Raw genomic sequence first — 13,512 nt, forward strand, 5'->3', positions numbered from 1 at the left:
GGGAACTCCCTGAAACACATTTTTAAATAAAGCTTGCTGGTGTTCATGGCTCACCACCACTCCCACCTGCTTCCCAAAAGTTTTGAGATGAATTAGAACAAGATCGTGTTTATGCTGGCGATAAAGACTATTTAAGGTGGAAAAGTTCCTTTTTGGAACAGGGAACTTGCTTTTTTCCCATTTTTTAATCCTGGGGAGACTGAGGTTCAGCCCTCAGGGCACAGAGGCAGTAGGGAGGAAGGCCATTTTGGTGGCTCCCCTCTGGTGACTGTGGAGGGACGTCATCCGAGCCACACAGAGGATGGTGGACCTGGCTCCTCTCTCCGCTGGGGCCCTGGATCTCTGCCTTTGGGGAGGGGCATCCCTACTCCCCTCCCCAGGGACTTACCACAGGACTTGTAGGGGCAGCATCGGTCCGGGCTCCACACCTCCACCAGGGCAGTGCCCAGGCCACAGTGCACTTGGGGGCAGCGGAAGCTCTCACACACTGCGTGGGAGGGGAGGCAGGAGACACATCAGCCACAGACACCTTGGAGCAGGAGGCCTCAGAAACACACTGGCCAACCCACAACCTCATGGTTCCTGGTTGGATTCATTTCTGCTTCACCATGACAGGAACTCCGTAAATTAAGTCATATTTAAATTTAACCCTTTTGTTCATTTCATCCATGAGGTTTGCCCAGAGTCCATGATGCTGGTGGTACTATGCTTATTAGGTACTGCTAAGGTACAGTGCACCCTGTGTTAAGGTGCATCGTATAGTATATACTAGTGTGATGTCCTCTACAAATACCAGAATGGGCTCGCTTTATTTAATCACTGCAAAATAAAAGAGCTTCAGAAGCTTCAAATTGTAGCCTTGTGCAGGTACTATGGTAACAGTGGCAGGGGCCCTGGGTCGGTCAGAGAATGAGGCCTATGGATGGAGCCTGGGAGGACTGGAGTGGCCTAAGCAATTGTCTCTCCACCCAGGCTTTCCCCTGGCTCTTGGGGGCCTCCATAGAAGGGACGGGGACCTTCCTTAGGAAGCCCCAGAGCTGTCTGTGTGACAGCCCAGACTTCCACTATCCAGCTGCCAGGACCTGGCCCTGTTTTCATGGGTGGGGCCTCCTTCCACGGCTTTACCAGAACTCACCACTAGGGGCTCCCTGTTTCCCCTGTTGGAGGCCCATTGGCCCCGCATGAGGACTTTGTGAAGGTCCCCGGAGAGGTTTCCAGCTCCGGCCCCCAGGTCCAGCAGGACTCACCACACTGGTACAGAGGGCAGCAGAGCTCCGTGGTGTTCCTGTCCACGGTCAGTGCCTCCCCTTCCTGACACTCAGGGATGGGATCTGGACAGTCGCCACAGGCTGAGGAGAGAGAGGGGCCACCACAGTCACAGGCAGTGCTCCTTCTGGGGAGCCTGATGCAGAGCAGGTTGCTGGGGAAGATACCTAAACCCCAGGCGTGACAGGAGCCAGACTCAAGGGTCACCAAACCAAACTCTGGTCTGCTTGCCCTCAGGCAGGAAAGCCAATCTACTGACAGCCAGCTTGTGGTGAAGGAAAGTGCAGTCTTTGCTGCAGGCGCCAAGCAAGAAGAATGGGCAGCTAATTCTCAGAAGACCTGAACTCCTTGCTTAGTGCTGGCAGTAAAAGCTGCATGTCCCTTCACCACAGCCTGGTGTTAGTAGGTTGGCTTTACTGCGACGAGGTGAGCAGACCTGAGTTTGGTTCATTAACAGTGTTCTGTTGTCCCATGTGACCTGTCCTGGAGACAGAACTCGGAAATTCTCCCTTACATGCACCTACATTCTATTAATTAATTAATTTATTTATTTATTTATTTTGCTTTTTAGGGCCACACCCACGGCTTATAGAAAGTTCCCAGGCTAGGGGTCAAATTGGAGTTGTAGCCGCCTGCCTACACCACAGCCACAGCAACGCAGAATCCGAGCTGCATCTGAGACCCACACCACAGCTCACAGCAACACCAGATCCCTGACCCACTGAGTGAGGCCAGGGATCAAACCTGCACCCTCATGGATCCTTGTTGGATTCGTTTCTGCTGAGCCACAACAGGGACTCCCTCCACCTATATTCTTGAACAAGCAATGATCTTCTCATGCTCAGTAATCTATAGGGTGAAGGAGGGACTGGTCTCCTCTCCCTCCTCCACTTCTTTCTGGACAGGGATCTTACCCTTCTACCTATGCCCACCCCACCCGAAGATCCCCACCCTTCCCTCCCAACCACCCAGGGAAGCAGGGGTGAGCAAGGAGGTGGCTGTGATGCAGGCGTGCATGCCGACACCCGATGGCTCATCCACCCACCGCAGAAGTAGGAGGTGCAGCACGAATCCCCCAGGCGGCCGGCGATCAGAATCTGGTCCTGGCGGCAGCTGGGGACCAGCTCTGCCTCACACAGGTCTGGGTCACACTCTGGGGAAAGGATGGAGTGTAGGCGCGGGGAGCAGACCTTGACTGGCTTCCATAGCTCTGCTTTAGTCTCCAGCCAGGACCCAGGCCCCTACCACAGCTGCAGGGCGTCCCCACCCCCGGGGGGGTAGGTATCCCACTCCCCTGCCCCTAGAGCTCTCACCGCAGCTGTAGCTGGGGCAGCAGGAGTCCTCCTGGAAGTGGGTGAGGAGCCGGTGGCCTGGGCTGCAGGTGGGGGCAAGGCCCTCACACAGAGTCTGGTTACACACTGGCCAGGGGACCACAGGGTCTGTCACCTAGAGACCAGGACTATCCCCAGCCTCCAGCACTGCCCAGCCCATGGACATACGGCCCCCAGTCCTTTTCCCATCCCCAGGACCCATATTCTTGGAAGGGGCCTCTAAAGGTCACACAGAGGGTCCAGGACTAAGACAGAAGAGCAATAGGAGTTAACACATTGAGATGGGCCGTGTATCTACTGCTGTTCTAGATCAGTATCGATTTCTATAATTCTCACAATAACCCAGAAGGTGGGTACTAGCATCAGCCTCATGTTACAGGAGAATTGATCAAGGCCTGGTGGGCGGATGGTAAATGACCTGCTGGGGCTGCAAGGTGGTGGAGGGAGCATCCACCAGGCTGCCTGGCTCCAGAGCCTGTGCCTTTAAGCCCACACTGATTCCTAGGGCACAGCTCCTGCCTCCCAGGTGGGTCCTCCATTCCTCCAACACAGCCCGCATAAGACACTTCCATTTCCCCCGGCTTTGTTCTATCCATCAAGGTCAAGAGGCAGAGCTGGAGTCTTTTAAGCATCCTACAATTAATGTCCAGGGAAGTGCAGGTTGGGACTCACCACAAACAGTCCCCAGGCAGCAGGGGTCCTCGGTGGGCAGGAGCAAAGCCACCTCCCCGAAGCGTGGGCAGCTCTCAGGGCGGGGGTCCGGGCAGCCCAGGTCCACAGGGACGATGGTGCCCGGAGCTTGGCACTGGTGCTGGCAGCAGCCACTGAGGGAACTGTTCCAGGTCTCCCCCAGGGCCCGCGGCACCCCCATGCTGTCCGTGCAGGCTGTGGAGGGGGCATGGCGGGGTGCAGGGGCCTGAGGAGGGTGGGGAGATCCAGACGGTCCCAGGGAAGACCCTCCCTGGGAAATTGACCACACAGAGCAGCCCTGGAAGGATGCAGTGGGCCTGGGCCAGGGGCAGCTGGAGGGTGAAGGAGACCCGAGGTTGAGGAGGCCCTGTGGGGGCAAAGGAGGAACCTACCACACTTCTCCTCGGGGATGCAGAGCCCTGAGTGGCGCCGGTGCAAAATGGTGCCCTCAGAGCAGACGCAGCCCTCGCCCAGCACCTGGCACTGCTCTGGGTCCAGTGGGCCCAGCAGCCCATCCTGGCACGTCTCGGGGGGCTGACAGGCTGCCACACAGGCCTGGTATGTGGAGTCGCTGGAGCACAGGAAGGCTGCAGGGGCACAGCGGACACCAGGCCTAGCTCAGACCCCAGGCCTGGGTGAGGAGGGAGCTCAGAGCATCATGTGTGTCTCAGCAGAAAGTGCAAAGGGGTTTAATGTCATTGCCTCCTTCCTCTAGACCAGGAGCCAGGAAAGCACAGCCCACAGCCCAGATGTGGCCTGCTGCCTGTTTCTGCAAATAAAGTTTTATTGAAACAGCCATGCCCATTCATATAGCTATTATATCTGGCTGCTTTTGTACTACAAGAACAGAGCTGGGTAATTGTGACAGAGACCATATGCCCCCCAAAGCCTCAAATATTTACTCTTTGGTCCTTTACAGAAAACATGTGCCAACCCCTTGCTGTAGATCTGTGTTTTCAAACTTTCTTGACTGTAAAAACTAGATCTTACATTGTCGTCCAAAACGCACGTGCGTGTAAAACAGTGGTCCTCCAGCCTGACTACAAAAGAATCACTGGGAGGGAATTCCCCTCATGGCTCAGTGGAAACCAATCTGACTAGTATCCATAGGATGTAGGTTCGATCCCTGGCTTCATTCAGTGGGTTAAGGATCTGGTGTTGCCGATGAGCTGCGGTATAGGTTACAGATACGGATCAGACCTGGCATTGCTGTGGCTGTGGTGTAGGCTGGTGACTACAGCTCCAATTTGACTCCTAGCCTTGGGAACCTCCACATGCTGCGGGTGTGCCCCCTTCCCCCCCAAAAAAAATCACTGGGAGCTTTTGCAACACCGTGGCTGGGACCTTGCCCCAGGCCAACTGGATTAGCCTTTCTGATGGTGGGGCCCAAGCATTAATACTTTCTGAAGTTTCCTGGGTGATTTCAAAGGGTAGCTGGGTTTGAGAATCACTGATTTATTGAAACAAAAAACTTTTTCACAAAATAATGCTTAACCTTTCTAGGTACAGTACACACTAGTATTTTTCATTCTATTGCTTTTTTTTTTTGTCTTTTTAGGGCCACACCCATGGGATATAGAAGTTCCTAGGCTAGGGGTTGAATTGAAGCTGTAGCTGCCAGCCTACACCACAGCAACTTGGGATCCGAGCTGCATCTGTCACCTATACCAGAGCTCATAGCAACGCCAGATCCTTAACCTGCTGAGTGAGGCCAGGGATCGAACCTTCGTCCTTATGGATAGTACTCAGATTCATTTCCACTGAGCCAAGATGGGAACTCCTAAAATATTTATAAGTTTATTAATTAATATCAATAAGTGGTCAGATGAAAAGTTAAACCTGGGAAAGCTTAGATTCGGACTCGGGTCTGTGAGCCTTTCTCCCACTCTAACAAGGGTGAGGGGTGAGAGCCACAGAAGCAGTGGAGGAGCCCCCCGCCCCCACAACTCACGGCAGTAGTCGGAGCGTCGCCACTCGATGCACACGTGGAACTTGTGGCACATGGCCACATACACAGTCAGTGCCACGCAGGGCTGCTGCACATACTTGGTGTCCCGGATCCACAGCTCACAGAACGACTCCGGGGGCACCTGGGCCATGCATCAGACAGTGATGCCTACCCCGATTCCCCACATCCCAGGCTCAGCTCTTCCCAGCCCAGCCCAGGAATGATGGGGAGCTTCTGCAGGCTCCTGATCTGTCCCAGGATCAATACCTCTGGGGAACTCACTCTCTGGAGGCAGGTGCTGCCATTCCCAGCCCCCAGCCCAGGAGGTCCCCCCACGCTGGACCCAGGTGGCACCTACGAAGCGGTGGCAGACGCTGAAAGTGCGGTTGGACACCATGCGCAGGCAGGGTGAGCAGTCGGCCGTGGCACAGCTGTCCGGGCGGAAGCGGGTCTGGCCCATGGAGGTCAGGGAGCTGGGCACCTGCCAGCTGTCCAGAAAGGGAGCAGGGTCCTCGGCCTCACCCAGCACAGAACCATCCTCCAGGGTGAGGTCGTTGGCTGCATCCCCATCACAGATACCTGAAAGGGGCAGAATTACCCCCCAGTGGCCTTAATACTCTCCAGCACTCCCAGGTTCCCAGCTGCCACACTGAATATTCCTCACAATAACCCTTTGAGGCTGATATTACTATAACCCCATTTTATAGATGGGAAAAAATAAGGCACAGAGAAGCTAAGAAATCCACTGTGTAAGAAACTGTCTTTGTTAGAAAATACACACCAAAGTATCTAGGGATGAAGGGACACGATGCCTCAAACGTACTTTCAAATGGTTCAGAAAAAAAGTGCATTTATAGAAACCGCATATGCATAGAAAAGTGCAAATATAAAAATTTATATCTACATATATACAAATGCGCATATATATATATATTTGGAGAGAGAGAGAAAAAGAAAAGCAAATGGGGCAAAATGTGAACACTTTTTGGCAAATCTGGGTAAAAAGTACATGGGAGTTCCTTATACTATTTTCGCAACTTCTAAGTTTAACATTACATCAAAATTAAAAGTTACTCCAAAAAAATCTACTTTAGTAGGGATTGCTGGCTAATTATAAGACCTGTCCCCTGGTGTCCCTGGGTGGCCCACTAACCTACTTCTCCCAGGCTCTCTAGCGGCTGCTGAGGCCATGTGGGGAGTCCCCACCAATAGCACAACGTGAGTGAAGGTAATGGACACCACTTCCAGGTCAGATTCGTAAAACCCGCCTGACTCCTTTCCCTCCGTGCGGTTGGAAGCTTGTGTTGAAAATGGCAGAGGCACAGGATGGAAGAAATCTCCATTTGGGAATTTGCGTGTGCAAGAAATAAGCTTCTGTTGTGTGAAGGCACCGAGATGGGGGCAGGGCTGAAGTTGATCTGTCACAGCTTCTAACTTGACCTTCACTTCCAGCTGCATCTCTGACGCTCTAGGCGCCAAACACGCACCTCCCTGTCCTTGACTTGGTTTATTCTGCTCCTTCCGACTGAAACGCTTTCTCAGAAGTCCTTCTTTCACGGGCCCCTCAGAGGCACCCATCCCTGAGCTTCCCAATTCTGTGTAACAGGTTCAATCTGCAGGTCTGTCTTGCTCTCTGAGTGCAAAGATTCAATTGCCTTTATAGTCTCACCCTCTCCACATTCTCCCACGTTCCCCAGCAGGTGCCCAAGATACCAAGTGTTAGTTTGGATAAAACAGAGCTAAATTGGTTCACTTCTGCTCTGACACCTGAAGGCACAAATTTTGTGAATATAGAGCATGATTTAACACACAAAATCCTCAGATTTTCATCAACAATCCCAAAGATCAGACTTTGGGTCTTGGCATTGAGTCACTGAAGGGTGTCACAAGGCATCCTAGGAAGGAGCTGGCCCACCAGATGCTGACCACAGCGCTCTTCCCCAGGTGTAGACAGTGGAAAGAAGAAATGGTGAGAAAGGGATGGTAGAGGAGGTGGTGATGGTGGCAGCGCTGTGTGTCTGAGCGTGTGTGTGTGTATAAGGAGAGACGTTTGTGTCAATAGAAATGGAAGCTTCATAAAAGAGGTTTTCTCTGATTTGCCTACTATTCTGTCCCTAGTGATGCATACATGGTAAATGTGTGCTATCTAAATGAAAGAATGAGCAGGGAGCAGACTGATGTGTTAGTGCGTGTATAGAGGGCATGGTGAACACAGGAGTCTGAGTGTGAATGAATAAAATGGTTGCAAATAGACAGATGGGGGACATGCGAGTAGGTGTGTGTGTAAGTGCTCCTGTATCACCACCATCATAATCATGGCAGCCTGTCATGGAGTGCCCTGTGGGGACCCACATTCCTTCTGCCCTTGCAAGGAGCAGCAGCCCACACTCAGACTCCTCCTGTACCTCTTTTATCTTATCAGAAGATAGGTCCTTGGGGCATGCTCTCTGCAACCATGCTATAGCCAGAAGAGCACCAGTCCTGTGTTGTGGCAGCTCTGCTGTGTGATCTTAGGTAAGCCACTTAACCTCTCTGAGCCCCCTTTCTTCTTTGTTTCAATGGCCATCTCTCAGGGCTATTGTGTGGATGACCCGGAATAAGTGAGATCAGAGTATGGAAGTGCTTCGTGAAGTGCCCAGGCATATTGCAGACAGGGAGGATTATCTGGTATTAGGAAGCTATCAGGGAAGCTGACAGACAGTCTTGGCTGGAGGAACAACTGGTCAGGGCCAGAGCCCTGCGCCATCTCCGGGCTGGCAGCTCCAGCCCTAGAACATAAGACATTAGGGCTCTGCCCTGGCAGCTCCGTGGGTCCCACCTCTGGCTTGGCACTCTGTCCCAGCTTTCCCCGGTCCAGGGGAACCTGTGTCTGGGGGCTTAAGTAGGCTTAGAAGGCATCCCCCTCCCCCCAGCTGGGTCCCACCTCACCGCACAGGCCACGGCCCTGGGCCTTGCTGGCTTTGGTGGCTTCCAAAATCATGAGTCCTGAGCTGTGAAGCCACTGGATCTGGACGTGTGACGGAGTCCGGATCAGGTACATGTGGCCCGTGTCCTCAATTCTGAACCCAAGCCTGCTCACAGGGGGCCACACAGGCTGTGAGTTCACAGACACCTTGTGGGAGAGGGTGTTCAGTGTGAGTAAGACAGTACAGCTTGTCCGTCTTATTTGTCCATCCCTCCATCCCTTCATTCATTTGTCCAACTAACAGTTTTCAAGAATCTGCTGTATGGCAGGCTTTGTTTCAAGCACACGCAGCCAAGATACAGCCCAAGGTAGCAATGGAAAAAGTCTTTTTTTTTTTCTTTCTTTTTTTTTTTTTCAGGGCCACACCTGTGGCATATGGAAGTTCCCAGGCTAGGGGTCGAATTAGAGCTGTAGCTGCCGGCCTACACCACAGCCACAGCAACACGGGCTCTGAGCCGCATCTGCAACCTACACCACGGCTCCCAGCAACGCCAGATCCCCAACCCACTGAGTGAGGCCAGGGATTGAACCCACATCCTCATGGATACTAGTTGGGATCATTACCACTGAGCCATGACAGGAACTCTGGTGGCATGGAAAAATTCTGAAAACCTTTTTAGGAGCACACAACCATGAAACAAGAAATGCAGTAGCTGGCAACCTGTATATGCCCAAATAAGCACAAATCCGGAGCTCTTCTAATCATTCTCTTCTTTCCTAATTCTGCTGAGATCATTTCTTCTAGGAGATTTTCCCTAAATCCCCAGTCTCTGGGCTCTTCTCAGACCTGTGCTGGCCTTGAAGACAGAATATGTTTGTTTCCTCATCAAGGTCCCCCAGTGGACTGTGAGTTTCTTAAGGGCAGAAACTATGTCTCACTTGGCTTTGAACACCCAGCACTTGCCTTTGGGCCTGACATAAACTGGGGGCTCAACCTATGTTTGTTAAATATGCAACTGTTTAAATACAAAGCCACAACCCCTGCTCTGTATAGACAAGGTTAAATTTGTATTTATTATGGTTATTAGTTTTACTCTGTAGAAATGGGACATGAAAAGATTAGGATTTTTTCTTTTCTTTTCTTTTTTTTTTTTTTTTTTTTTTTTTGGTCTTTTTAGGGCCGCAGGTACGGCATATGGAAGTTCCCAGGCTAGGGGTCAAATTGGAGCTACAGCTGCCAGCCTACACCACAGCCATGCCAGATCAGAGCCACGTCTGTGACCTACACCACAGCTCACAGCAAGGCCAGATCCTTAACCCACTGAGCGAGACCAGGGATTGAACCCACATCCTCATGGATCCTAGTCGGGTTAGTTACCACTAAGCCACGATAGGAACTCCAAGATTAAGATTTTAAAATATGTGTAATGACTTCACACCCCACCTACCTAAGAATCACTGTTTTATTAATCACTTTGCAAATTACCTAGTGCATAAACTACTGTGTTAGGGAGGTTCCTGGTGTGGCTCAGTGGTAATGAACCCGACTAGTTTCCATGAAGATGTGGGTTTGACCTCTGGCCTTGTTCAGTGGGTTAAGGATCTGACGTTGCCGTGAGCTGTGGTGTAGATCACAGACACAGCTCAGGTCTGGCATTGCTGTAGCTGTGGTATAGGCTGGCAGCTGTAGCTCCAATTCAACCCCCAACCTGGAATTTTTTTTTTTTTTCCTCTTTTTAGGGCCTCACCCATGGCATATGGAGGTTCCCAGGCTAGGGGTCGAATTGGAGCTGTAGCTGCAAGCCTATACCACAGCCACACTAATGTGGGATCTGAGCCATGTTTGTGACCTGTACCACAACTCGTGGCAATACCAGATCCTTAATCCACTGAGCAAGGCCAGGGATCGAACCCATGTCCTTATGGATGCTAGTCGGGTTCTTTAACCACTGAGCCACAACAGGAACTGCAGCCTGGGAACTTTGATATGTCACAGGTGCAGCCCTACAAAGCAACAAAACTAAAATTAAAATTAAAAAATAAAAAAAACAAATTACCGTATTGGATAGAGGGAGCCCCAGCTTGGCAGGCAGAAAACTGGGACCTTGGGCAAGTCCATGGCACTCTCATAACCTGAGCCTTCCAAGCTGTACAGACCGGGCCATGAGCTCCATGATCCCGGAGCACAGTCCCAGTTCCAGGAGTGAACACTCATATCCAAAGCCCCGGGATCCTCACCTGTGTTCAAGGACTTCAAGCCCAACAGTGAGGACAAAGGACACAAAGCTAGCAACTTGGGCTTTGGCTTCAGACCAAGATGGCGTAATTAGTACTAGATAACCCTTCTTGCCTTAAACAACCAATAACTCAATGAAATATACAAAACAATAGTTCTCAGACATTGCATAGGTGGCAGCACAGGAGAGTGATCCCTGAGAAAGGCTCACCTATAAGGTGAGCCTTATGATGGCCCAAGGTCATGCCTTAGAGAAGTTTCCAGGCCACCCTGCAGGAGGGAAGCACCCAAGCAAGAGTCTGGTGGTCTCCCTGAGTTTATGAGACAAGAGTTGGGGGTCATAGATATCAGGATAGCTAAAATTAGCAGAGCAGAATACTGAAGAGAAGAGCTGGGGAGAGGGAAAGAGAAAGAGGGAGAGAGAAAGAGTGAGAAGCTCTGCAGAGAGCCCCCTCCACTGTCCTGACCCCATCCTGAGTTAGCAGCTTAATATATTTTTTTGTCTTCTGTTTTTTTGGGGGCCGCACCCATGGCATGTGGAGGTTCCCAGGCTAGGGGTCTAATCAGAGCTGTAGCTGCCTCCAGAGCCACAGCCACAGCAGCAACGCTGGATCCTTAACCCATTGAGTGACACCAGGGATCAAACCCTCAGCCTCATGGTTCCTAGTCGGATTTGTTTCCGCTGCGCCACGACAGGAACTCCTCAGCTTAACATTGATCAAGGAATGCAGGAAAACTACATGAGACCAGAGACAGAACCACCTGAAAGAAGCAGACAGAAAAATCTCCAGATCTCGCACCTGACTAGGAAGAGTTAGAGCTACCACCAGGTACAGTGGAACATGTAGCACAGGGTAGGGTATGTAGAAGGCTACTGCTTTAGTAGTGAGGAAATGCTACCTGAAATAAAGAATAAAGAACAAAATCACACCTGGATAAAGACCACTTTTGCCCTACTCAACAAAGCCAGCCTCAAATGGATCAAATTGTTTCCAAGTAGAATAACTGTTAAAAAAAACTCAAGAATATTTTTTTTTAAATCAAAGAACACCCAATATCCAACAAGGCAAAACTCACAATGTATGCAATTCAATTAGAAAATTGTCAGGCATGAAAAGAAGCAGGAAAATATAACCCATAATGAGGAGGAAAAAAATTTAATCAATCAGAAATGACCTAGAAATGACATATATGATAGAATTGGTAGACAAGGACATAAGTAATTTTTTTTTTTGTCTTTTTGCTATTTCTTGGGCCGCTCCCGCGGCATATGGAGGTTCCCAGGCTAGGGGTCCAATCAGAGCTGTAGCCACCAGCCTACGCCAGAGCCACAGCAACGCAGGATCCGAGCCACGTCTGCAACCTACACCACAGCTCACAGCAACACCGGATCGTTAACCCACTGAGTAAGGGCAGGGACCGAACCCGCAACCTCATGGTTCCTAGTCGGATTCGTTAACCACTGTGCCACGACGGGAACTCCGACATAAGTAATTATTAAAACCATATCCCATATGTTCAAAAAAAGCAGAGGAAAACATAAGGATGTTAAGACCAAATGTGGAACATATGAAAAGATCCAAAGCAAAGTTCTAGAGATGAAAATATACTTAACATCTGTGATTAAAAAATACACTGGATGGGATTAACAAATAATTAGACACTCCAGATGAAAATATTAATGAACTTAAATACAGAGCAACAGATACAATCTAAAATAAAATACAAAAAGAAAAAAAACTTAAAAAAAGATGAACAGATAAATGATCTATGGAACAACCTCTATAGAACAACTTGGCCTAATATACATATAATTAGAGTCCTCAAAAGAGAAACAAATTACCACTTCTATCATAATCAAATTGCTTAAAAATAATGATAGATGGGAGTTCCCATCGTGGCGCAGTGGTTAACGAATCTGACTGGGAACCATGAGGTTGCGGGTTCGGTCCCTGCCCTTGCTCAGTGGGTTAACGATCCGGCGTTGCCGTGAGCTGTGGTGTAGGTTGCAGACGCGGCTCGGATCCCGCGTTGCTGTGGCTCTGGCGTAGGCCGGTGGCTACAACTCCGATTCGACCCCTAGCCTGGGAACCTCCATATGCCGCAGGAGCGGCCCAAGAAATAGCAACAACAACAACAACAACAAAAAAAAAAAATGATAGATGGAAAATTGTAAAATCAGTCAGAAAGAAAAAAACAAAGATATATTATGTACAGAGAAAGATAATGACAACAGATTTCTTATTGGAAATAAGCAAGGAGAAGACAGTGGAACTTCATAGTCACACTATTCACAATTGCTAAAAGGTAGAAACAACCTAAATGTCCATCCATGGATGAATGGACAAATTACTGTATAGACATATAATGGAATATTACTCAGCCATAAAAATGAATAAGGTACTGATAGATGCTACAACACAGAGGAACCTCAAAAATACCATGCTAAGTGAAAGAAACCAGGCACAAGTCATATACAGAATAAGCACATCTATAGACAGAATGCATACTGGGTGGTTGACAGGGACGAGGGGCATAGGTAAAGGGGGAGCAACTGCTTAATGGGTACAAGGTTTCCTTTTGCGGTGATGAAAATATTTTGGAACTAGATGCATAATTGTTGTACAACATCATGAATGTACGAAATACCACTGAATGGTTAACTTTAAAAGAGTGGAAGATAATATGAGAAAAAGAATGTATATATATATGTATGACTGGGTCATCATGCTGTTCAGCAGAAACTGAGAACACTGTAAATCAATTATACTCTAATAAAAAGAAAAGAAAAGAAAGTGGTTATTATATCAATTTACCTCAATGAAAGAAGAAAAAATGCATCAAAATCTTTAAAGTACTGAAAGAAAAAGTAAAGTCAACCTACAATTCTAAACCCAATTAAAATATCTTTAAGGAAAAAAAGAGAGATCAAGACTGTTTCAAACATCCAAAAACTGAAAGAGTTTATCACCAGAAGACTTTACTATAAAAATGTTAAAGAAAGTCTTCAGGCAGAAGAAAAGTGAAATCATATGGAAATCCAGATCTACCCAGAGAAATAAAGAGCAACAGAAGTGGCAAATATATGGATAATATAAAATCTTCTTATTTTAAAAATCATGTTGGAAGATAATTG

General features: G+C 49.1%; 1 protein-coding gene across 2 annotated transcripts in view; it reads right to left on the reverse strand.

The window, feature by feature from the left end:
• Positions 1 to 13,512, reverse strand: part of OTOG (otogelin) — a 93,419-nt gene that overhangs the window by 10,151 nt on the left and 69,756 nt on the right. For both annotated transcript variants that reach the window (XM_085011823.1, XM_085011824.1), the window contains exons 40-48: positions 8,164 to 8,347; positions 5,594 to 5,814; positions 5,239 to 5,377; positions 3,680 to 3,874; positions 3,270 to 3,482; positions 2,580 to 2,684; positions 2,312 to 2,419; positions 1,248 to 1,349; positions 389 to 487 (exon numbers count right to left, since the gene is read on the reverse strand). In XM_085011823.1, coding sequence (XP_084867949.1) covers positions 389 to 487; positions 1,248 to 1,349; positions 2,312 to 2,419; positions 2,580 to 2,684; positions 3,270 to 3,482; positions 3,680 to 3,874; positions 5,239 to 5,377; positions 5,594 to 5,814; positions 8,164 to 8,347 — 1,366 coding nt within the window. The remainder of the gene's footprint in view (positions 1 to 388; positions 488 to 1,247; positions 1,350 to 2,311; positions 2,420 to 2,579; positions 2,685 to 3,269; positions 3,483 to 3,679; positions 3,875 to 5,238; positions 5,378 to 5,593; positions 5,815 to 8,163; positions 8,348 to 13,512) is intronic.

The sequence above is a fragment of the Sus scrofa genome, chromosome 2 (genome assembly GCF_054392235.1).
Source record: "Sus scrofa isolate SSC_HxYL_T2T_F1_AM1 chromosome 2, Sscrofa_HxYL_maternal_Yorkshire_Landrace_v2.0, whole genome shotgun sequence".
In the NCBI taxonomy this organism is placed as follows: Eukaryota; Metazoa; Chordata; class Mammalia; order Artiodactyla; family Suidae; genus Sus; species Sus scrofa.